Source organism: Sus scrofa, chromosome 7, assembly GCF_054392235.1.
Source record: "Sus scrofa isolate SSC_HxYL_T2T_F1_AM1 chromosome 7, Sscrofa_HxYL_maternal_Yorkshire_Landrace_v2.0, whole genome shotgun sequence".
Classification (NCBI taxonomy): domain Eukaryota; kingdom Metazoa; phylum Chordata; class Mammalia; order Artiodactyla; family Suidae; genus Sus; species Sus scrofa.
In genome coordinates, this window is record NC_139389.1 from 123,479,327 (window position 1) to 123,505,749 (window position 26,423).

The 26,423-nt window shown below is 45.4% G+C and overlaps 1 protein-coding gene across 10 annotated transcripts in view; it reads right to left on the minus strand.

The window, feature by feature from the left end:
• Positions 1-26,423, minus strand: part of TTC7B (tetratricopeptide repeat domain 7B) — a 249,029-nt gene that overhangs the window by 119,107 nt on the left and 103,499 nt on the right. For 9 of the 10 annotated variants that reach the window (XM_084970001.1, XM_084970000.1, XM_084969999.1 and 6 more), the window contains 4 exons: positions 22,202-22,280; positions 16,220-16,392; positions 9,897-9,960; positions 5,355-5,492 (listed from right to left, as the gene is read on the minus strand). In XM_084970001.1, coding sequence (XP_084826127.1) covers positions 5,355-5,492; positions 9,897-9,960; positions 16,220-16,392; positions 22,202-22,280 — 454 coding nt within the window. The remainder of the gene's footprint in view (positions 1-5,354; positions 5,493-9,896; positions 9,961-16,219; positions 16,393-22,201; positions 22,281-26,423) is intronic. The other variant, XM_084970003.1, reaches the window with a different exon arrangement.

A 26,423-nucleotide genomic window follows, 5' to 3' on the forward strand; every position in this document is an offset into this window, starting at 1 on the left:
CCAGCAAGTGTTTATTGAGCACTTATCAGGAATCAAATGCTCTGCCTTGATTTCTCAGAAGTCTGTGGCTCCATTTGCACCAGGCCACCCTGAAGCTTTCTAGGGACCTTGTCCTATAGGTCAAGGCTGGGTTTCTGCACAGCGAGTGGGGCTGCATGAAATAGCAAACGCTAATGTAAACTAACAAGTGGTGGGCGGTTAAGCAGATTGAAGTTAGATGTTCAAGCGTTTTTCACAATGCTGCCTGATTAGATGAGTGTTTGGGGTAGGGATGTGTAAATGTCCCTCTGGTACCAGCAGTAGCCAGACAGTTCTACCCACAGAACTGAAAAGTTGTTGCGATTTACCATAAACAAATGAATGCGAGTTCAATAGGAAAGCTAAAAATACCGTTGTCTTTAAAGCGGCCATGTCTAAGTAGAGGGGACACACACCCTGCAACAAAGACCTCATGACCTTCTGTCAAAACGGAGCCACTGACAGTCGAATTCAAGAAACAAACCTCTTTACAGCTTGGGTTCATTCTAAAAAACAGAGAAAGCAGTGCTTATTGCTTTCCTTTTAATAGCAGGTTGTCATGCCAACGAGTGCTTCTCTTTAAGCTGAAGGGGGAGAAAAAAAAAAAGGAAGGGCTCCTTCCTACACAAACCTTTCTGCAGGACTCACATTCATCTTTTAAAAAAAAACACGGTAACTCGTAGCCCTGGAGATACGGTAAACATGGCATTTGCATTTAAGGGATGTGATACACCTTTGGTTTGCAGCCCCTTTGTGCAGTGCTCTGTGTCCAGCATCTGGCTGAACGGGCTGCGACAGAAAGAAAGGCACTGTGTGGGCACAACAAGGCACCTGTCTTGAGATGGAAGAGGAGCCTCCGTCTTGAACAAAGGAGACCGAGAGGGCAGGGTTTAGGAACGTGGCACTACTCCCTGAGCAAGCACAGTTCTTTAAGGGCTGGGTCTGCACAGCACTTAGACACACACAAAGGTGTCAGTGACAGGAAGGGCGACAAGGAGATGGGCTGAGAGCCACGGCAGAGCCACCCCACACTGTCCCTGCTGGTGCAGGAGCAGGCCTGGGGCAGCCACGCTCTGAGGCCGAAGGGCTGATGTTGCTGGGGGGCGGCGAGAGAAGGGAGGAGAGATGAGGACGGGCCGAGGAAGCGAGACCTCTTCTCCCACAGTCGCCTGGTGGAGGTGAACCCTTCTGTTCGGAAAAGGTTCCAGGTGGTACAGAGGAAGATCCCTGCAGCGGCTCACAGAGCAGCCCAAGTGGGATGCGCCTGGCACCACGGCCCTTCCATCATCCTCTCCTCCTCTTCCCCTCAGAGAGCAAGGCTCACAGCCCCGCAGCTCCATGACCTGGACGATGAGGGTTCCACCTGCTCTTAGACTTTTTAATTCCTATTGGGCCTTGAAGAGCCAATTCTTACATCAGCTGGTTGCCATCCTCCCTGGCACCCCAACCTGCCAACTCGGCTACACCCAGCCTGGTCCCTTTACCTGCACTTAATGCCCCTGGCACCATCCAGTCGGCTCTCACTGCTTCTCTTTTCATGTATTTCTTTTTGATCTCCCTAACTCGACTGGAAGTTTCTGGAAGTCAAAAGACTGTTTTTGTATTCCTGGTTGCTTCCCTGTGCCTGGCAACTCCTGTGCCCACAGCGGTAGTAACAGCACAGCAGCACGTGGCTGGTGGTCAATGAGCTCTATGCGCTGGCCTCTGTCCTGAGCACTGGGATGGGTGCGATGATTAATCCCTACTTGACAGAAGGAAAGACGGAGGTCTAAGAGGCTATGGCAGATCCAGAACTCACGCCCAAGCTCTCTGACTCTACGGCCTGTGTCCAGGACGCAGCAGGTGGCTGACCTGGGCTCGGGGTTTGAGGAGGCAGGGATCGGGTGGGGGTGTCCGTGGAGGTGAGAAGAAGCATCAGGAACATCCACAATAAAACATCCATGATGCCATCCCGTTCCTTGAGATTTACATAGATGTACATGCATTTATTCATCAAGAGACGCCCGGCACGGTGACCTCTAAAGCATCTGTGGGTAGCTAACTATCTCAGGACAGCGGGACTGTCCGTGACTTTTTTCTTTTCCTTACTTGTAGGAATTGTTTGGTTCTTCAAGGAGCTTGCAGAGCTGTGGCATAAGGCAGAAAGACAAACTATGAAATCGATTTCAGTATAGGAGGAAGAGGAAAGCAAACCAAAACTAGAAAAGGAGGAAAAAGAAGAAGGCCGAGGAAGAGCCATGAAATGTTTCTCAACACAAGGGTGTTTGAGAAAGATCACTTTGGCGATGATGCTGGAGATGCCCATGGGACATAAAGAACCACCTGGATGATGATCATGACAATCAGCAACATCCTTGGGGCCCAAAGAAGTGATACGGGAAGTTTCACATCCAGTTACCTGCCATGGCCAAATGCCCCCAGCTGAGAAATGGAGAAACAAGTCGTGGTCTGTCTGTACAGTGGGATGTTACTCGGCCATTAAAGGAAAAGGACAGAAACATGCTACCTTGAGAGCATCATGGTAAGAGAAAGAAGCCAGACACGAGAGGTCCTATACTAATTTATAGGAAATACTCAAGACAGGTAAATCCACAGAGTCAGAAAACAGGTTGGTGGCTGAGAGGGACTGGCAGGAGGGAGGCATGGGGATGGGGCTTCCTTCGAGCGTCATGAAAATGTTTTGGAATTAGACAGAGGTGATGGTTGCACAATAGCGTGAATGTACTAAATGCCTCTGAACGGTACATTTTAAAATGCTTAAGTTTATGTTATATAAACTTACCTTAATTTAAAAAAAAATCCAGTTAGACTTTTAACCTCGTATCCTCAGAAAAATGGAAGGACAGATGAGAAGAGAAAAAGAAAGTCCCAGCAAATGAGGAAGCAGGACGCTTATAGGTAAGATGTGGCCTGAGACCAAGGCGGGGTGGGGGTGGAGGACCCAGCTCAGCCAAGGGTGGACCACGCCCCCACCTCCAAAGGCGGACTGGCCCCTGAAACACCACTGTGCACTTTTTCCTTCCTCCCACACAGCCCTAGATCTGAGACAATTTGGCCACCAAATGTTTGCTCCATCGGCAAAACTAAGGAGAAGCAGCAAGAAAGGCTAAGGCCAAGGATTCAAATCCTTCATTAGCAGATGCAGACCCTGCAGAGCTAGTGGAGCCCCCTAGCGTCAGCCACCCCAGACGGTGACCACCTGCTGCCTGGCTGCCTCCCCCTGAACTGGGAGCCTCCCATGGGCAGGGACCGAGCCTGGCTCACGGCTGCATCCCTGCCTTCTCACAGCCCCTGCTACAGAACCTGGGACTGCAGACCTACGTGTTAAAAAAATGAATGTCACCCATTTCATATATTTTTGACCCATTGATTCGTTTTTTGGGGGGAGGGCCGCGCCTGTGTCATTTGGAAGTTCCCAGGCTCGGGGCTGAATCAGAGCTGCATCTGCTGGCCTACACCACAGCCACAGCCATGCAGGATCTGAGTTGCGTCTGCGAGCTACACCACAGCTCATGGCAACACCAGATCCTTAACCCAGTGAGCAAGGCAAGGGATTGAACCTGCATCCTCATGGATATAGCTAGGTTCCTTTCTGCTGAGGCACAATGGGAACTCCATTGATTCATATATTTAATAAATAAAATACAGATATGGCACAAAATTCAGAAGGCTCCCAGGTTTATACAGTGATAAACTGCCCTTTCTCCCACATTCTACCCCAGCACCTCCAAGGCAACCCCCGGCACTGTTCCCACCACTGACAAAGTGATAAGTGCAGTGAAATTCTGAAATGCAAAGCCTGCAGCAACCAACCCGACTGCCCAGTGACGCTGGTGTCAGGTCGTCAGCACGAGATGAAGCTACATGTGATGTCAAGGTGAAAGTCATCTGGCCGAAAACAAGGTTCTAGGATTCCGTGATGGGCGGAGGCGCCTGCCAGGGAGCCGCCAGCTTGCAGGGGAATGCCGCTAGGATGACAGCCGTCCCCCTAGAGTCTCCCCCGGCATGACCGGAAGCCTGTGGGCAGCCTGTCCACCACGTCAGCCACCCCAGGCTCCTCACACCTGTTTTGGACACAGGCAAGTTTCAGGCCAGGGGCAGGTTCTATCCATACGCGATGGGAAGAAAGTACACATGCAAACCGTACTTAGCCTTGGACTCTCAGAGCTGTTAAGTGGTTTGTCTGGGAGGGAAAGTTTACTTAAAAGAACCCAACTGTGGGCTGGGTGGTACTTTCCCTACAGATGGGCTCCTGGACAGGAACTAAGCCTGCAGGGAGCAGAGGATCCCAGGACATCAAAGCCGCTGGGGCGGGGAAGCATCGGGGGCCAATCCCCAGCCTGGGAGAGTCCCAGGGGGGCGCGGCATGTGTGACCCGAACATCTGGACTTGTTGTTTTATCCAGCCAGATTGTGAGGGGATTTTTTGGAAGACTGAGTAACCACTGCCCTGTAGAGTCACCAAACCAAAGACTAAAAAAAGATCCATGCCACTCAGGCTCATCTGTTCTCCCAGGCTCCTGCCTAATGTGGCGACACACCGGCAGGCAACAGGGTGAGCCGGGCGCTTATCTGATTTCAGCCAATCTGTTACTGTATTTCATTCCCTGTCCTCATGCCCAGAGGCTGTTGCAATGTGTGTAAATTTAGAAAAAGAAAGATAAATAACACGGAAAAGTTCATTTTGACAAAAAGGACTTGTTTTTCTTTCCTTCCCTCTTTTTACTCCACTAAGGAAAAGATAAAATGATCTTGTTACTGGTTTAGCCTCTACCAGGGTGGCTTTGGTATTCTGGGCAGCAACTCAATACTGCACGACCACAGCCTTCTGAAACTGTAAAACAGTCAGGCTTTCTTAGTAGCTGAGGGAAGGAGATGGCAGGGCCTGGCTGGGGTCTCTTCTGAGCAAGCAAGACTACGGGAAGATGGTACTAGCTCATCCAGTATTCACGGCACCTGACGTCGCCACTGCACCAGGAGTTACGCATTGCTCCTTTCAATAAAATGAGGTCTGTTTGACAAGGAAATAAGTATCACAGATGGAAGATTTGCATTATGGTGGAGATCACACGGCTTGAGAAATGCTTGCCTTCTCTCACACAGACTCACCCCCAGAGGGTTCACGGACCATTGGTAGGACGTGACCATTGGTGAATTCCACCACCTCATCATTGAGCCCAATTCCCATTCTGCAGAGAAGGAAACTAAAGCTGAATGACGGCTCAAGGCTGCGGGTGACAGGGGTTGAGGGCAAGGCCAGGTCCCCCATCTCTTTCCAGCGTTTACACCACCACCACCACCCACTGCCTGGAAGTCGATCCGACTCAAGGGCTGTACCTCTGACAGCATCTCATACTGGCCTCTTCTTCCAAGAGCAATGGTCAGTAAATCATAGACCACAGATGCACTCTGTAAACTGATGAGGCGATCGCTCTTGTGCTCAGGTATCCGGCTCAGCACAGCGTCCCGGTTGGCCTGAAAACAACACGGAAGAGAGAAGCAGATGGTGAGCCGGCCTGTGCACACAGCTACCACTTTGTGTAGGGAAGCCACCTGGGCCCTCTTGCCCCTGAGGGCCCGCCCGAGGGTCTGGAGCCACGGGCATGAATGAGTAAGGGGTTGTTTGCTCCAAGTCCCCAGAGCACCACAGCACATGGTACCTGGCGTTATCCAGACACGGCCAGCCTGGAGGGTACTTGTCCCTGGTGGCAGGCTAAGAGCTGATGCAAAGCAGCGCGGTTTCTCTTGGGCTCAGGTTTACAGTCAGTCATGCTGCAGACACAGCCGCGCTCTGGGGCAGCAAAATCGTCCATCAAGGAGGCCCTGCTGCCTCTCATGTGTACATCCCGCCTCTGCTCTATATTAAAGAGCAGGACAGCGTCCCCAGGCCCACACTTCCCGTCAATGAATGGTCCCATCAAGTTCCATCAGTGCTACCTCCATATACCTTACTTCTGTCTCGCCAGAGCCACATTCAAATCCCTGTGTGATGGCTTCGCTGGAACAGACTACAAAGTCTGACTCAGTCTCGTTTACGGAAGCACAACACAGAGGTGTAAGAGAAAGCAAGAAGCAGATTTTTGTTTTAAAAGATGTTCCCACAAAGGACTCTAGAGAACACCAAGGCAGGCCTATTTCACCTCCCCGCCCCCCACTGCTTAGCGCAGAGATAACACAGGACTACTATCTTGTCTACCTAGAGTAGAGACCACCTGCTCTTCATAGCAATAAGTTTTCTTTCTTTTTTTTTTTTTTTTTTTTTTTTGCTTTTTAAGGCCATACCTGCAGCATATGGAAGTCCCCCCCCGCCCCAGGCTAGGGGTGGAATAGGAGTTGCACCTGCTGGCCTACACCACAGCCACAGCAACACAAGATCCGAGCCATGTCTGTGACCTACACCCCAGCTCATGGCAACACTGGATCCTTAACCCACTGAGCGAGGCCAGGGATTGAATCCGAGTCCTCATGGATACTAGTTTGGTTCATTACCACTGAACCACGATGGGAACTCCCTCTTTTCATGACTTTTGAAATTTCTCTACCGACTTCTCCAGACATAGCATATGTACTAGACTCTAGCCGTAGCTCATTCTCCTTCTCTCCCCAGTAGGGAGCTCAATATTCAAAAAGATGGATTTTGCTTGTCTTCTTTCCCCTGCTAATTAACAGAAGTCTCCAGACCTCTGGGCCTTAGAGGCCCAGAAAGGGCCCCTCGGGTTTCTCCATGAAAGTGGCGCATGAGGTACCCGGGTCACTGGTCCAGACAGGCTGATGTTCACTTTCCCATGTGACAGTCGGAAAGGCCACACACACACCTTCTCCCTCGCTAATGAGGCGCAAGCTTTCTTTGGTGTGTGAGTCCAAGGCATTGACTTGCAGCCTCCCATCAGTACTTACTCATTTTAAAACTCCTTCCTCTTAAATGTCAAAGACAAATAAGAATATATAAGACAGGCGACTTCCTGCAAAGTGAGTCATCTCTTAGGGAAACGAGCTTGCTTTTGAAGATTTCATTCTTGGTTTTCTTGTTAGGAGGGCCTTTTGAGCCAACAAAAGAAGCTCTGAGGGAAATAACGCCTGCTACAAGTGGTCTCATTTATTTAGCTGCGCTAAATGTTTCACATTGAGACCAATGCCCGGGAGAGAAGGGAACAAAACCAAACCCTACTTAAGAGAGATTTTCAAATTATGCCAAATGCATTCTTTTCTTCTTTTTCTTTTTTCATTTCCTTCTCTTAGGAGAAAATCTATCCCTGTCTTTTGATGAAAAAGGTACAATATAGAACCTCAAACAGGTCCACAAATAATAAGTACCCCAGAAGACTGTCTCAGTGGTAGCCGTGCAAACACAGTTCCGAGAACCCCTTTCTCCTGGGGGATCTCATTTGATCCGAGGTGAGTACACCATTCAAATCCAAATGAGTGCTTGTCGGCGGCGGAGAGACTACCCACCAATGTGTGCTTCTGAGTTAAAATCGGAACCAATGAAGAATACAGTTTTCTCAGATACCCCCCAAAAAAACCCACGGCAATTCTCAATTTGGATTGAAATGGAGCACATCTATTTTCTGTCCAAAAACTGAAAAAAAAAAAAAAAAAATCAAGGAGTCAAGGGAGATGAAAAAAGGCTTCCAAGAGCAACTTAACTTAGACTTCCGCCTACGTCACTGAGGAATGATTTACCGGGAGAACTTAACCACTTTGGTTGGCACAGGGCCCTTCACATTTACTGTGCCTGGATCTCCCCATCCTCTGAAGAGGCTGTCTGGAAATGAAATACGACACAGTCAAATCCGACTGTCTCAAAGGGACCTGAACTTTGGGTGTGCTTAGTTTCTATCACTTTGCTGAGGGAGCGGGCAATCTGGAAGCGGTTTCCCAAGACTATAATCTACACTGAGAGCCAGCATTCTAGAGAGGCGGCCATGCTTCCCAAATTCCAAACTGCAACACAGGATCTGACAAGGGAACACAATATCTGCGATCAGAGTTCTCCAAGAAACCAAAAGTGTACCATCACCACGCTTCCAGAACTTTGACGCTGCTACAAACCGAGTCTGCCCAAAGGAGGCGAACTGCGGGGCTGGGAAGAGGCGGGTGAGGCTGTGGAGGGCATGTCAGAGACGAGGCGGCACGAGCGGCCCCATCACACGCTCGATGGCCAAGCCTGGTGAGACCTGCCTGTCTGAAAACTGGTTACTGGATGCCCCGGGGGCCAGCCTGCGCACATAAGCTCTTCCACGACGGTGCCAGGGCACAGGAGGGAAGTAAATGACACCATCCTAAGTTACCGGCTGACAGTCAAGGAAAGATGAACCACGGGGTGGGGAGCCTGTGTCCTTCAGAGGAAGTGGGGCCAATGACGTCAAAGGGCCTCCACCTAAAAAGAAGCGGTAACTCAAGCAGTCTTGCTCTTGTAAACATCTCAGGGCCATTTCACAGAACAAGAAAACCTGAGGCTGTCAATGAAGGCAAGGAAGCCCCCTCCTGCTTAATCCTGGCCTCCCATGACCTGCCTGCATTCAGCACGGGGGCATTCTTCTTGTGCCCCAAGTCTGCTCCCCTGAGTAGATCACACACCTCCGTTTAGACTGTAAGCAGGGGAAGAAGGGAAACACCTCCTGCTTTAATCAGGGCTCCTTTTTCTACTCCTCTCTCCTCCTGCCTGGTGGGGTGGGGGTTATGGCCAGAGGCAGGATCATCGACTAGAAAGAGCAGCAGGCCCCTCGGTCTGCCTGCCCTGGGCCTCCGGCTCCTCATCTCGATGAGTAGGTGGACGTGAAGACCTCCGGGCCCTTCCAAGTGCCAGGGGCTCGTCATTCTGCTCAGGGGCTCAGCAACCACTGTTTATTTGCCAAGGCGTTAACCACAACACCTTAGTCCGGAATGTTTCAAGCCGGGCCGTCATGCCCAGCAATACGCAGAGCAGAAACCCAATAAATGACGAGTGATGAAATTCCAGACCTAAATTTGATATCCAGGCCAAATACTAAGAAAACATTTCAAAGGAATCTGATGGTCCAGCAAAAAGTCCCTGACAACAGCAGAGCCAGGTAACAGGAGTGCAGAAGCAGGCTCCTCGCCTGGGACCGTGCAATGCCTGGGGGACAGGCGGGGGCTCAGGGAGAGGACCTGGGCAGGAGGATGAGGCAGTTTCATCAGGCTGCTGCTATGGAAACCACAGGTTCAAGCATCCAGTGAGGGATTTACCTCCCACCAAGGCAGACAGAGAAGGCTCACAAAGGTTACCTTCTTGGGAGCTTCCTTCCCCTTTTCGGGTTCCTTTGGTGGTCATTTTAGCTGTAGTTTAACCAACTACAACTGTGTTGGTGTTCAATCAATGCTTGGTGGCTAGAGGAAGGAGCTCAGATACCTGCTAACTGCTAAGGGAAGAGAAGCTCTGTGCTCTGGGCTGACTCGGGGACATTTCTAGCCAATCCGAGAATTAGAAACATCTTTTTTTTTTTTTTTTTTTTTTTTTTGCTTTTTAGGGCCACACGCACAGCATATGGAGGTTCTCAGGCTAGGGGTCACATTGGAGCTGCAGCTGCCGACCTACGCCACAGTCACAGCAACGCCAGATCCAAGCCGCATCTGCGACCTACACCACAACTCATGGCAATGCTGGATTCTTAACCCATTGAGCGAGGCCAGGGATCGAACACGAATCCTCAGGGTTACTAGTCAGGTTCATTACCACTGAGCCAAATGGAAACTCCGAAAAACATCCTTTTTTTAAACCACTCTAGTTTTTATCCCACCAGGTATCCCCTTTCTAAAGCATTCTTGTCCAAAGAAGAAGAGTCACCCTCCTTAGAAAGTCGCCATATCAAAACAGGGACTACAGGGGAAAAAAAGGTAAAAACACATTCTACTTACCATTGATTCACTAATCAGCAAGAGCAACAGGGCTTCTTCAGTATTTTCTTGAGGACAAAAAATGCTGTATAAAGAAAACTGACTTTGATATATGGCAATTTCAGAGGAACACAAAATACATGACCAAGAGTAGAACTGAATGCTCACAGCTTCTAGATTTCTGTGTCGTATAGGACACAGTATAATCTTGACACCTGAATTCATCTGTTTATTTCCATGGTAATCTACGGAATTTATACATTTTAACTACACATTTTAAAAGCAGGCAGGCAGCAGGGCAAAGCTGTAGAAGCCACGCTGAAAACCCAAATAACATTTGTGCCTATTATAGAGGCAGTCATTCTGATCCCTCCAAACTGACGTTATCGAAATTACACAAACTTTCTCCAAAACTCATTAGAAGGTATAAACTGCAGACATTTCACTACACAGTCCCATTCTTTCCACTCACTTGCTGGCATATTTTATATTGTCACAGAGATGAAAGAGGAGACTAGAGGTAATTTTAGAGTTTGAATAACTTCTAGAATACTGTAAGAATTTAGTGAGCTATCTTACCTAAACACACATGGTTTATTATCGGGTGACATGGAAGAGCTGTCTTATTAATCAATTTTATGGAATTTGGCTGAACTCTAATATCTTGGATTAAAAGAAAAAGCTTTTAAGCTCAACATTGCTCAGGATTAGAGAACAATAAAAACCAAACATAACCCGATCTCCATTCTCTATATCCTATTTTTATTGTGCTTTGAGTATTTTAAAAGACCCTCCAGCACTTCCTCCCATTCTAAAGCTCTAGCATCCTTTGAGTAGAACTGCAAGTCTTATCAGCAACTGGGCCAAACTCAACTTTTTTTTTTTTTTTTTTTTTTTTTTTGTGGAAGAAGAGTGCAGTAAAAATGAAATTGGTTTAAAAAATAAAAACACAAAAAACAAACTCCTGGATGTTTTGGAAATGACTAAATAAGAACTAGATTTATATCTCTCCAGGGGAAACACTGTAATCATTTAACTTAAGACAAGGGATGATTTCTAGAAAAAAAAATGACCAAAACATGTTTTCCAGATCATTATAAATGCTTGTTCTCTTTGAAGTGCTGCCAACTTTTGTACTGCATCAAAGGACCACGAGGAGGAAGACAGAAAAGTACAGTGACTAATGCTCTTTTTACAACTCTGACGTCCCTCAAGGTAAGGAAACCACCTGTGGAATGGTTCCTATTGCTCTTGCAGGGCCAAAATTTTATAAAGGCCTGTCCTGGGGGTGAGGAGTGAGATTCTAGAATTTGCAGTGACCTCCATAAAGAGGTAGCTTGAGGTGATTTGGGTTTTTAGAAGATGGAACACTGAGTTCCCCTTAAATTCAGAAATAGTGCCTAGAGGCTTTGAATTAAGAATGCTCGTGTGTGTGTGTGTGTGTGTGTGCGCGCGCAATTATTTCCTGATATCCTGGCTCATGCTTACATGCACCTGGGACCTTATGAATAAAGCAGTTAATATTAACCATTTTTTCATGGCTAGCCAGGTCTGCATTGTCCAGACTAATTGAAAAGAGAGAGAGCCCATGTTAATTGTGACTTAACACCAGCAAATTCAGTCCCTGGATAATCCCCAAATTCCACTGGAGCTATCCAGCCTACTTAAATGCGAGGTTGTGTTATTTTTACCAGAGCTGCTAACAAGTAGCACGTTAACTGATCCTAATTCGACTTCCTCTACCCTTCTTTTCAAGGCCAGCGAGATGGGCACTCGGGGCTCTGCAAAGCTCTCAGGACTGACAGGAAGAAAGGGGGCGGGCAGAGGAGGGGGTGGGGACAGTTTTAAGAGACATACTTGAAAGACTACACACTGGGATGCTCCCCTCTCCATAAGTATGACTTCTCTAGACCCATTTCTGGCCATTCTTTCCCTCCTCCCTGTTACGGGAGGTGTGGAGCTCAGGGCGGACAGTCAAAATTGTGGGGGACCTCCTTTGGCGATACTGTCCTCTGGGGCCAAGAGCCTCCAGGGGAGATGCCGGGTGCCCAGGCCTCAGCCTTGTGGATCTGGAAAATGGGGCCTGGGACCTGGAGGAACTGATCGAAGGGTTTTTGGTTCACAGCTTTGGTTCTGCCATCAAGGAGTTGTCAGGGTGCTCCAATGTCCCTCGTCTTTACACTTTGAACAGCATCCACATTCTTACTGAAAACCTCTGCGTGGGCTACCAGGAGGTTCACGCCTGTACTTAGGAGGCCACAATAATTACTTTCTCCTCCTAGGCCTACAGAGGAGTTGAGGACAATGCATGGCACTCCTGGTGTTCAATAAACCGTCATCCACATCCTGGCACAGGAGTGGTTTCTCGCCCTCTTCTTTACTTTGTGCTAATTACTAACCTAATATGCACTTAATTATCCAAGGCAGCTCAAGGGCTGTTTATGAGGAGGAAAACAAAGGAAGGAAAAGTATGCTTCAGTGAAATGCACACATATGTGCACTAAGAGATATGCTGTATAAGAATATAACCCATGTGGGAAGAAAGAATGGATATATGTGTATGTATAACTGATTTACCTCGTTGTACACCTGAAACTAATACAAACTAATACAGCTATACCCCAATAATTTTTTAATAAAAGAATATTCATAGCAGTGATCTTCCTTTTATTTCCAAATGAGAAAGCTAAAAATGGATGATGATAAGCGAAGGAAGAAGGATTTGCATAGAAATTAATTAACTGGAGAATAGAAACACAAGCAGAGAAAATCAACAAAACGAAAAGTTAGTTCTTCAAAAAGATCAATAAGCTTTGACAAATTTTTTAGCTAGACTGACCCAGAAAAGAGGGAGAAGATTCAAATTACTGAAATGATAAATGGGAAATGGAAGCAGGTATATGACTACCAATCTTATAGAAATTAGGTGTGTATATAAGGGTGTGTGTGTGTGTGTAAATACTATGAACAACTGTATGTCAGCGAATCAGATAACTTAGATGAAATGGACACATTTCTAGAAAGCCATAAACTCCCAAAACTGAAGAAATAAGGAAAATCTTCATAGATCCGTAACAAGTAAAGAGAGTGGATTAGGAACCGAAAACATTCCCACAAAAAAAATCCCAGGACCAGATGGCTTCACTGGTGAATTTACCAAATACTAAAAAAAAAAAAAAAAAAAAAAAAAAATTAATAGCAATTCTCCACAAACTCTTTTAAAAAATAGAAGAGGAAGGAATACGTCCCAGTTTATCCTATGAGGCCATTATTATCCTAATACCAAAGTTAGACAAAGACATCATGAGAAAAGGAACTATAGATCAATATTTTATGGCTATTGATGCAAAAATCCTCAACAAAATACTAGCACATCAAACTCAGCAATAAATAATGATACCTAGGGATGCAAGGTTGGCTTAACATCTGAAAATCAATTAATGTAACACATCACATCAATAGAATAAAGGACAAAACCCAGATGATTATCTCAGTAGAAGCAGAAAAAGCATTTGATGAAATTCAACATCTTTTCACAATAAAATATACTTAACAAACTAGTAATAGCAGGGACTTTCCTCAACCTGATAACCTATGAAAACCCACAGCTAACATGATACTGAATGGTGAAAGATTGGACGCTTTGCCCTTCCTAAGATCAGGAATAAGACAGAGACGTCTGCTCTTCCCACGTCTATTCAACATTGTACTGGAGATCCTCGCCAGGGCAATTAGGAAAGAAAATAAAATAAAAGGCGTACAGTTTAAAAAGGAAGAAGTAAAACTATCTCTATTTGCAGATGACATGATCTGGTATACAGTAAATCCCAAGGGATCTAAAAAAACTATTAGAACTAATGAACAAGTTCAACAAGATTATAGTATACAAGATCAATATAGAAAACCAAGTCTGTATCCATATACTTTCAATGAACAAACCCAAAGAAAAATTAATAATAACAATTCCATTTATGATAGTATAAAAAAATAGCACATGCACAGCAAACAAAACAAAACAAAACAAAAAAGCAAAACTTATACCCTGAAAACTACAAATCACTGTTGAAAAAAATTAAAGAAAACCTAAACAAATGGACAGGTATCCCATATTCATGGATCAGAAGACAATATTGTTGAGGTGGCAATACTCCTTAAATTGATCTATAGATTAAATGCAATTCCTATCAAAATCCCAGTTGCCCTTTCTTTTTTTTTTTTTTTGGCAGAAATAGATAAAATAATCCTAAAATTCATGTGAAAATACAAAGGACTGGGGGAATGCCAGGCGACAGCTAAGGGGTGCTGAGCTTATTTGAAGGGTAATAAAAATATTTTAAATTTGATTTTGGTGATGCGCTATGCGACTATACTAAATGCTATATTAAAGTGAATTATATACACTGTAAATGAGTGAATTATATAGTATGTGAATTACATTTCAATAAAAGAGTTTTAAAAATGATTGTGCGTATCTGTGTGAAATAAAACTTGTATCTCAGTAACCAGTCATGGAATGAAAATCTTCCCTTTAGCAACTGCATTTTCTAGATCTGCATTTTTGCCTTCATAATTCTCCTTGTACAGATGTGGAAGCTGATGTCAGAAGAGTGACAAAGACTGAGTGGTTCAGGACATCAGGGAGAAGTGGCCAGCACCATGAGACATTCTGCCTTCGAGGGGCAAGGCCAGGTCGGAAAAGCACGCAGAGGGACACAGAGTTCCATCCATGTGTCAAACCTGACTGGGGGAGGGAGCAGGAACTGGATTCTTCAATATACTGGTACCTTGGCTATTAAAAAGCTTCTGAAGAAGAAGAAAAATCAAGGGTCTATTTTTAAGGGGTTTTGTTTTGTTGTTTTTGTCTTTTGTCTTTTGTCTTTATAGGGCCGGACCCATGGCACATGGAGGTTCCTAGGCCAGGCGCCCAATCAGAGCTGCTGCCACCAGCCACAGCCAAGCCAACCAGATCCGAGCCATGTCTGCAACCTACATCACAGCTCATGGCAATGCCAGATCCTCAACCCACTGAGCGAGGCCAGGGATTGAACCCACAACCCCATGGTTCCTAGTCGGATTCGTTTCCGCTGCGCCACGACGGGAACTCCATGTTTTTAAGACTTAAATATCACCTACAAAAAGAACCCCAATCTTGCTGCTAAACAGTTCACTACAAGGGGTCAGGATTTTAAAAGTGAGCGTTTGAGAAGGGCTAGGACAGATGGTCTATGAATCCAGATAAGTACCGAGGAGTAAACGCAGGCTGTGAATTAAGCAAACTCATGGTTCAATAAGGCCATGAAAAAAGGGGGTAACAGCTAAGTTACAATCAGCCTAGGGGGAAAGTTAAGAACACGCTCACTAGTTGGATCACTCGCTGAATCCATATAAGACATGCAAACGGAACAAGGAGACGAGGGGGGACAGGAATTGTCGGGTCAACTTAAGAGCACTTAGGTGGTACCTTGAGAAATGCTGCCCCTTTGAAAATGCAACCATCGTTTTCAGAAGGCGCCCATGTAAGAATAACTACCTAGTTGCCCTCATCTCTGTCAGTGCTTTCTGAGGCCTCAGAAGCAGCAGCCTGCGGTCTGTCAGCCAGTTCTCCAGTCTGGAATGACCGAAGAGGGCTTCGGCGTTTATCTGTACCTTTCCTGCATGGGGAGGTTCTGTTGCCCTTGCAGGAACAGGCAAAGACCGGAAGCAAAGCTCTGAGAGGAGGAAGCAGCAAGGAGTCAACCGCTGTCCCCAGCCTCCTCGTGGCCTCTCGCCCTCCCACCCTCTCAGGCCCAGGCCCAGGCGGGAGTCGTTCAGAGGCTCATTTTCCGCAAAAGTGATCAAGTCCCAACTTCTCAACTTAAAACAATGAACACGTTCTAAAGAGACATGACCTTCCAATCACTTGAAAATTATTTCATTCTCCTTATGGCTGATTCCGTTTAAAACAAGTTTTTACACAAAGGGATCAAGGAACTGCTGAAGAAAAGAAAATGTTTAACCCAGGCTTCCTAATAACTTTGCCACTGACTGCTGCATAAGGCTGAGGTTTGTGTAATGAACGGAATGAAAATCCCAGGACCAACAGTGATGGCTGAGAATGGCAGCCAAGCAGCAGATGAGAGCATTTTCTTACTTAAAATGTCCCCACCAGTGCACAGATATTTGCTGAAGTTATGAAAAGTAATGAGGTATCTCTATTAAGCTGGTAAATGAGACTTGTTCATCTAGTTCTTTCTTAGGGGAAAAAAAAAAAAAAAATCTCCTCTTGAGCTTCTGTTCCTCCTTACATGTTTCCCAAGTTTCCCTCCCATCCCCTAACCTACAAATGAGGACGTCAACTCCCATACTTCTCTCCTGAGTAGACGCGGGCCTTCCGGGTGAGAGCGTAGGTTTTTGTGTTGGCTCCTTTCCGCAGAGGATCGTCCAGAGGCGACTGGCATGGCGGGTCCTCCAGAGGGTTCCAGTAGCTCTGCTCACACATACCCCTCAACAAGATCTCCGCCAGCTGCCTGGCTATCGTCTGGGAACACAAGGGAGCCAAAACACAGCCATGAATCTATTTCGTGTCATTCCTTTCTTCATTCACTCATTTAATAAATATTTTTTCAGTCATCGCTTTGTGCCAGGCACTATTCCAAGACTTCATAATTACATTTTTTTTTTTGCTCCGATGATGAAAATTATATCAGTAGATGAGAAGAAAGAAAAGAAGATACACTAAGATATTCAAAACACTTTAAAAAAATAAGTTTATGCCCTTCAAATGCCACCCTATCCCTGTTACACTCTGAAGGCTAAACATGCTTTATGCCTGAAATAACTGAAACTTTTAGTTAAGCTCTTTTCCAAAAGCTCTTTTAAATAATAGGTGAACTGCAAAGATTTTCATCCCTTCCCAAGTGATGCCTGCTGAAGCCTGGGCTTGGCAGAAAGCCAGTACTCAACCTAGGTGATGTAATCCCTGCAAGAAATCTCTTCGTTGATGATAAGATGACGTCCAGTGCAGACTTTTAGAATGTCTTCCTTCTTAGGCGTGCCAAGGGCAAGTCCTACGTGGCTCCACCCTGACTCAGAACCTGAGGCCCTGTTCTTACTGTATCGGGGGACTTCCAGCCCCAAGTCCCACTGGCCTTGTGCAAAGTGGAGAGATGGCAAAGTAGGAACTTTGGTTACTGATCAGGACGGACCGTTTTTCAAAGCTGAGTAGGTATCTCCCTTCTTACTGTGAAGACCCAGTAATGTCTGGAACTTCTCCCCCTCAGTTAGGTGCAGATTCCATACTCCGCTCTTTGCTCCATAATCTAGGACAGGACCATGGACGATGGAGGGGGAGGGAGGTGGCAGCTACTTTGTTAACTGGTGCGGATCAGTTAACTGTCCTCATAATCCTCAGGTGACAAAAAAGAGAAGTTAAAAAAAAAAGAGTCCCTCTGAAAACAGAAACCACGGCCCAGACTACCTCACAATCAGCTGGAGGTGGCAAAATAGAACTTCAAGCAGCAAGTTTTTCCAAAGGTTTTAGCATTCTTGGGAAGACGCGGACAAAGAATGTTGATCTTCCCTGAGAATGAGCCCTTTTTAAATAAATATGCTTCAGAAGAGAACCATGTGAAATCTCTTAAAACACCACCAGGAAACCTAAAGGCAACCAAATCACTAGCTTAGTGGTTTCTGATAACCACTGGGTAAAGGCAAATTTTCTTGATTATTGCCAAGGAAGACCCATTGGCTTTAAATGTCCATAAAAATGTGAAATTAAATGCACCTTCTATCATCCCCAACTGAGCCATCTGTAAAGATCTCATAAGAACATGATTTTCAGGACCTAAACAGTTCCTGAACTGTTTTCTTAAACCTTCCATTATAGTCTCATTTTGATCTCACTGCAGTCGTATATACGCTAATGACTTCTGCTGGAGCGTCAACTGGCAAAAATAACCTCCACTCCCTATAGCAGAGAAAAAAAATGTTAAGGGAGAAAAATGAACAAGGAACTTCATTTTCTGGATCTATTTGCCACGGAGGGACTCTAAGGTTGTAAAGCCTTTGAGTTTCTGCCCTAAAAACAGTGTGCTTGTCCCGCTGTTGGACAGCTCATGCTAAATCTCATTTTCCCTCAAGGTATTAACCTTCCAGAGATTTTTTTTTTAAATGAGGTTTTGATGTGATTGCATATTTTAAAGGCATCACCTCATCAGTGCCCTACCGATTAGGAGGGATGTTGCTTGTGTTCATTGAAAGCTCAAATGAAGTTCAGAAAAGGAGATTACATGTGAGAATTTATCAGGAAGATCACCAATATCTATCATACCTTTTATGTTTTATACTCAGGTTATATCTGGCTTGCAGCTTAAATGCCTAAAAATTGCTGGTCACTTACCAAATACGTCTAAAATTAAAGGAAGTAAAGGAAGGAAGCTGGCCTGAAAGAAGACTTGAACTTCTTTGTACAAATTTGGTCATTAGTGTATTTTTTGTGATTTTAAATTGTTCATGAAATTTCTAAAACAAAAAATTCACCATTTTGACCATTTTAAAGTGTATAATTCAATAGCATTTACAGTTGACATTTAGCACACTGTTGTACCACCATGACCACTATCGAATTCCAGAACATTCTTTACCCTAAAAGGAAACCTGATACCGTTTAAGATGTCACTCTCCATTCCCTCTCCTTCCAGACCAGATTAGGAACAACTAATCTGCTTTCTGTCTCCATAAATTGGCCTATTCTGGACATTCTATATAATTGGAACCATATAATACTGTTATTTTTGTGTCTGGGGTCTTTTGCTTAACATAATGTTTTCAAGGTTTTATCCATGGTGTAGCATGAAAGAGTACTTAATTCCCTTTTATAGCAGAATGATATTCCATTATATGGATAAACCACATTTCATTTATCCAGTCATCAGTCAAGTGATGTGTGGATTGTTTCCATTCTTTGGCTATTATAAATAGCGCTGCTATGAATATCTATATACAAGTTTTTGTTTGAACTTCCACTTTCAATTATTTGAAGTATTCGCCTAGGAATGGGTTTGCTGTAAATGTACCTTTAAATCCTCACAAAGCGACTTTTCCGTCTTGCATCATAAATTTACATTTATCAGCTAATCTCAAAAGACTCAGATAGTTATTAAGCTGATAAGAAACACTGTCTTATGAATGGCAATAACTGGAGAAGTTTCCTGCTGTCCAGTGGAAACCAAGACATAGTGTAGACAACCCAGGAAGTGCTTCTCAACTAGGGTGAGCAAAGGATCACTGGTGGGAACTAGAAAATACAGATTCTTAGGCCCCTCCACTGACCTACCCAGCTGGCGTTTCTGAGGTCAGGCACAGGGAAGTGTATTTGTTCACGTTCTTAGATGGGCCTAACGCACATCTTCAGCCAAGCACTCAAGGAATTAGAAAGTTTAACCTGGGTCATTTGAAGACCATCAACCAAGACCAAAGGTGCACATGCAACTCAAGTTCAACACTGATGCAAAGTGACACCCCTCACGGAAACACGAACCACTTAGATAACACTGAAAATGTCCAGGGGAAGCTTTAGTCCACACACAGTTTCTTCAAAAGCCTCTTCACTGGACTTCTCAGGGAAAAGACCCCCCCAAAAAAAAAAAAAAAAAAAAGAGAGAGAGAGACTTCTCTACCTTCCTAACTTATCCCTATTCAGAATCCTGCCACCCTGGATTTTTTTTTTTTTTTTTTTTCTTTTTTGGCCATCCTGAGGCATATAGAGTTCCGGGGTCAGGGATCAGATCCAAGCCACAGTTGCAACCTACACCACAGCTGCAGCAACACCAGATCCTTTAAGCCACTGTGCTGAACTAAGGATCAAACCTGCATCCTAGCACTGCAGAGACACTGCCTATACTGTTGCACCACAGCGGGAACTTCTCATAGGATTTTTTTTTTTTAAGTTAAAATACATTGATTTGAAAATCGTAAACCTTAGACAATATTGGGAGATATTCTCTTACTCTGAAAAATAATGTTGGTATAAGCAGCAGGCAGATTGCACCATAATTCAATGCACTCACACCTTTTAATGAGGAAAGACCCCTCATTTCTTTAATGAAATATATATTTTTTGAGAGTCTGTGTTTAAGAAATTTTGGAAGATTGGCTTTTTAAATGTGCTTTTAAAACATTTTTAAGAACACTTGCCCATATAACCAGTTACTTTCATTGTGCTTTCAAATCTTAGAAGAAGAAATCCTTCATACCTACCAGTTGAAACGTTTTATGGGTGTTGGGAGTAGGTCAACTTGGGAGAAGACATATTTGGCAACAATTTTAATCCCTATTTTTGCAGTGTTTTATTAAAGAACTGTGCCGATCAAAATGTTTTGTTTTTTACTTCTTAGGGTCCCATAAATCACATCAATACATCAATAAATATCAAAATCTGAGTGAAATCTTGGTGGGGTGTGTGCGGGAGGTCGCCTGTCATGTCTTACCCCCATGATTCTAGGATAGCCTATGACTTAGCCATCGGGCCCCATGAGCAGAACGTCCTCATCCTAAACTCTGGAGACACCAAAATGAAGATACAGCCCCATTCCCACGGCGGGAATCTCTTAGCCTTGCCCCACTGAACATTCCCTCAGAGCACTTAAAGGATTCGGGGTAATGGAGGACAACAGCACAGATGACAAAAGACAAAGGAAACTGTGATCTCAGGCGGGGCTGCCCCATCGACTGCGACCTGGGACGCTTAACGTCTAGCAGCACCAGGCCTTCACCCAAACCCTCAATGACTCTGGCTCTGAAGGGTAAACTACTGAGGAATAATTAATGAGCCTCCAAGACAAGAAAGTGAAAAGATTAGGAGTTCCTGTTGTGGCTCAGCAGTTAACAAATCCGACTAGTATCTGTGAAGATGTGGGTTCCATCCCTGGCCTCGCTCAGTGCATTAGGGATCTGGCGTTGCTGTGAGCTGTGGTGTAGGTCACAGGTGCGACTCGGATCCTGTGTTGCTGTGGTTGTGGTGCAGGCCAGCAGCTATAGCTCCAATTCAACTCCTAGCCTGAGAACTTCTACATGCCACGGCACAGTCCTAAAAGTGGAAAAAAAAAAAAAAGAAAGAAAGTGAAATTATTAAAAGGAAAGAGAAGAGAGAGAACTCTGAGTCAACAGGAGTGCCAGGCTGCTGATTAACCGGTTTATTTAACTAACTTTCCTATTCTGAGTTTTGTAGTCAATAGCAAACAACCAGGAACCTCTCAAGATCTGACCTACTTTGCTCTGTCTGGGTTTTGAAATGTAAGCCCTTCCTTTACCTCACTGGCATCAGGAGGGCTTACATTTTAACTGCCATACAGGATGCATTTCTCATGTTTCAGGAGACAGTATTACCAAGAAGCAATTGAACAGATGTTGACCAAATGTAAATCCAAACCACAATGAGACAGCACTTCACACCCACGAGGATGGCTGTAACTAAAAAGACAGATAATAACAAGCGTTGTTGAGGGTGTGGGAAAAGTGGAACTTTCATAACTTCTGGTGGGAATGTAAAATGACTTGGAACTGCAACTAATTTGGAAACTAGTCTGGCAGCTCCTCCAAATGTTAAACATGGAGTTACCAAATGAGCTAGCAATTCCGCGCCTAGGCGTATACCCAAGGATGAGCACATGTATATACATTAAAACTTGCATAAGAATGTTCATAGCAGCCTTATTCATAATAGCCAAAGAGTGGAGACCATCCAAAGGTCTATTGACAGACAACCGAATGAGGCAAATGTCTGGCCACACAATGGAATATCATGCTGCTGTGAAAAGGAATGAAGGACAGATACAGGGTCCAACATGGACGAACCTTGAAAACATGGTGCCAAGTGAAGGAAGCCAGTCACAAAAAGGTCGCATAATGTACAAATCCATTTTATGAAATATCCAAATAGGCAAATCTATAGAAGCAGGAAGTAAGTTTACAGTTGCCAGAGGCTTGGGAAAGGAGAAAATGGGAATTGACTACTAATGGGCATGGAGATTTGGGGAGGGGGGTGAGGAGACAGCGCTGAAATGAAATATTAGTGATGGCCGAACAATTCTGTGACAACTAAAATCCAATGACTTTAAATGGGTGACTGTATGGTATGTATGTAGGAGATGGAGAGAGAGGTAGATAGATAGATTGATTGATTGATCTACACATATTTATGCTTCATGGAGACATAATTTATAGGGTGTAACATATATACTATAGAACACAGCATGGTAAATGACATATACTTTATAATGCACATATGGGAGGGAGAGGAGACACCTGAAGAGCCTTTGGGTCTCAACCAAGTCCCTAGTCCCACTTACCATTCTCAGGTTTTGGGTTGTTCTTGTTTCGACTGCTCTGAGGATCTCTCTAAATCTCCCGACTCCTCTTGTCAAGTTCCTGTGTGCACACAGAATTTGACAGGGTTTCCATCTGGTGTGTGTTAATATTCAATATTTCATACACATATTTCAATGCATTTTGTCTACATAAAAGCTGTTGGCTGGATTTTAAGCAAACAATTGTGCAGTGCATGTCTGTGCATCTTTGTTCAACTCAGAAAAATCTGACCTAGGATTGATGGTCTTTGGTGATTCCACCATCAAATTTTTTTCAAGAAAATAAATATTGGAAAATCATACTGGAGGCAAAAAAAAAAAAAGCAAGATATCTTTCAAGAGTCCCTCTTCCATTTTACAGTTGCTCAGTAGTTTCTCTGCTCTGCTGAGGGGTAATGAATTCTATCTTTTCAGTGGCAAAAGGGTACAGAACTATCAACGAGGCACTGAGTGTAATGTGGTAAAGGCATCTTATAACCTGCAATTTTAGTGGGCAAGACAATGGTAAAAAGTATGAAGAATGAGGGGCTCCACCAAGCACCTGTTCTGCATCTTTGAAAAGAGACATCACATCCCAGTGAATCCATCAGCACCTCCTACCCCAACCAAGCCCTCAGGGGAAGCAGCAGAGGGTCCCAGCCCCTCCCTCGGGGAGTGTGCAGCCGGGGGTGGGGAGCCCTGGCCGAGTGGGGTCAGCACATCCCATCTCGTCGCCCACACACGTCACAGAGGCATGGCTGCTGACATGTTTCCTTAAGGGACAAATAAATCTTGAGTAAATCCTGGTCCATGCGCCCAGATCCTACTTGTTGTCTGCCCCCTCTGAAGGCTGTGCCCGGCCCAGCAGGTCCCTTTACATCGAGCGCTGCCACCTCCTATGACATAACCCAGTGATATTTATAACCCGCTCATTAGAACATATCTCATCTTTCCCAAAAGCCACAGAGCGGGTCAGCCGGTGCAGAGCTGGCCGCCAGCCTCTGCGGGCTGTGGCAGATGCTCTAGATATTCGGCTCTCTTCTTGGATGACATTTTAAATGGCACGAAAGTATTAAATCAAACTGAATGTGGGTTCTGTATGTTACGAGCACTCACAAGGGCTATTACTTCGTATCTTATACCTACATGACATCCCAGGACTCTCATTCACAAGAACAGCCCCAGAACTTGAAGGGAACGCTTTGCTGGCAGAGCTACAGAAATACGCCCATATTCCTCTCACCCACACATAGCAGATGATATCAGATCAGAAGCTTTACGGTGGCATAAAAAGAGAAGCTTGGGCTCAGGACTCCGGGCAGCACCAAAGGGGACATGAATCAAAATTAGGTAACAGGCTCTGGGACGCGCGATCTCTGCTGCTCTCCCCTGCATTTGTTTTTACGGCATCCGTGTTCACTGGCTTTGGACTGAAGCTCAGTTCTCTTAGGGAACATGAGGCGAAGGAAACAGCTACGGCTGGAAAAGGGAGGGGGAGGAAGGACTGGGCTGATGTCACTCCAGGATCGCAGCTTAAGCGCCTACTATGTACTAAAAGCATGGCATTTTCAACCGTATGCAGTAAGGGTAGGACTGGGACCATGTCGTTGGAGACCCAGTTTAAAGGGTTGTTCAAACAGGGTGGAAATTAGGCCTGGAGGGGGTAGTTTCAAATCCCAATGTTATAACTCAGGGAAGGCTACCAGATAGCAAGTGGCCATTCGGAAGGTCTCCCGTGCCTTCCTTGTGGAATGAGAAACACATCCAGTTACAGATGCACCGAATTTTCTAGCTATAATGATCCAACACAACTTAGTCCATTGCAACCCTGGAGAGAAACGGCCTGCCCAGGTTCACACGGCCAGTGAGAGGGCAAGCTGGGAGCTTCCAACCATACCCACCACCTTCCTGACAAAAGAGATGTGAACTCTCAAAGGGACATGCAACCCAAGAAGAAAACAAAATATGGACGCTCAGGTCTAGGGTTTACGTCATTAATATGCAAATGAAAGTGTATATCCAATCCAAATCTGATGCATACAGGTGGTCCCAGCTACTGAGACACTCCTAGGAACCGGTTCAAAATTGGAAAGGAAAATCAGCTGGCCCAAGTGAAGCAGCCTGGGGTCTGCAGATGAGGCCTCAGAGGCCCTAACTGAGAACTGATGGGGAGAGTCCACTCCCCTCTAAGGCCAAGGCAGTTTCTCCCGCGCAGGACTGAGGCCCTCTGGTGGCGGCTGGAGGAAGTCCCTGTGACTGAGGGGATGCCACCCAGGAGAGGCCAAACCAGGAGGGACGCAGGGCGCGCTCCCAAGGCACCGCACGCTGCCTTTGAGGCAAAGGCAAGTTTTCCTCAAACGGTTTCCAGTTTGTTTCTGGGAAGAGCTTAGGATTCAGAATCAAATTCTTCTTGAAGCTGGGAAGAATCCTGCTGGTAAACAAAGGCTCCTCAGGAACCACAAGGAAGGCTCGGAAGGCCTCGGGCTGCACTAGTCAAATAAGTGTGCCACCGTCAGGACCAAGCCGAGGTGGCCTGTCCAGCCCCAGAGCAATGTGACAACCGGAGGGAGAAGGCACTGGAGGGGAGAGACTGCACATTTTAAATATAAGAAAAGGGAAAAAGTGTCCTAAATGCAAAAGCATACAATTCTCAGCAACTCCTATACCACCCATGCTTTTTTTTTTTTTTTCAGTCACATAATTTTATTCAAGTCGTCACTTCCACTGTTGCCATGACAGCAGAAAAAATTTTTTTTCCTTAAGCTAGATGGAGAATCACGATAGAATGGAACAAAAAAAGAAAAGAACTTGCAAGCATTACATTCTAAATGCTACGAAACACCCCGATTTGAGGGAAATAAACAAAAGCCACATGATTGCTTTCATGTCTCTCAACTATGAGTTTATTCTTGCCATGCTGAGACCCAGGCCTAAAATGATCTGTTGCTTTAAAACGCCACTCCAAACTGAAGAGGAGAGAGCCAAGGAATTTCCCCCGTTTGGAGGGTTTCCGCAGCCCCTTGACATGAGGTCATTGATTCCATTTCAGAATTCACTATGGCAAACTATTCTCAAAAGGAAGGTCCTTGCCGGCACTGGCAAGCTGTCGGAATTCGGGGTGCACCTCCTGCACCTCGCTCCAGCAAGCTTCCCGAGTTGGGTGCAGGTCCCTCCACGTGGACCGGTTCCCAACAGCTCAGCTGTTACCCAGGGGAGACAGGGCCTGCGAGTCCCCTGAGCACCAGCCGGCTGTTCAGCCTGATGGGCAGGCAAGACCTGCCACTATCTGTCCCCCCTCCAGCAGGGAGAGCGGAGGCCCGCATCCCTCAGCCTTGCTCTGCTGCAAACCTGAGCAACCTCCTGCTCCGTCCTGGGCAGGAAAGCCCACCCGCGGTGCTGCTTCTCTTGACCTACTTCCATGTTGTTTTCTCTCCTCCCTTTTCAATCTGATTTCTTCATCCTCCTCCTGAGCCTCCTCCTTCAGCGCCTTGCCTGCTGGCCCTTAGGTCAGTGCAGAAGCATGACTTCCTAAGGACACCCAGGGGCACTGGCTGGCCAGCATTTGACTCTTGGGCCCTGAAAGCCGCATTCTCGAAGGCTGGTTTCTGAAACATACATTTTTATGTACAAACCTACAGCAGTGCCTGCTTATTCTGTTCTGTGCCTTTGAACCACATTCTCAGCTTTTTAGTGCTGTCACTGGTGTCTCCGCACTAGCAAACCAAGGGGGAAATGGATACGGGAAGGAAGCCAGAGATCCGAAGTTAAAATCGAGATGGAAAACCAAGGCTGGGAGAGACTCGGAGCCTGGAGAACCAATTTGCCTTGCGATGGGCAGCTGCCTCCACAGCAAACTCAATATATTTATATTTTTACATTCCTTTGGGGGGGGACAGAGTGGGAAATACAATTCTCCCCCCTTAACTTGTCCTTCCAAATTATCTTCTAACCTCAAAGTCTGGCCCAGGCCATCATTGCACTTAAATCAGTATCAACGGTCACCGTCATGCAAATTCCAAGTTCTGATGTGAATAAAATACTTTTCATAGTGGATACCCGATTCCTAAGAAACAAAGAAAAGATACCCCTGCTGGCGTATATTCAGTATTTTTTCACTATCTCCCTTATCTGTGGTTGAGGACTTTATAACTAAAGATGAATTACAGAACAAGCCAACACAGTAGATCTCCTGGAGTTAAGAAATCTTTTGGCTTTTTCAACATTT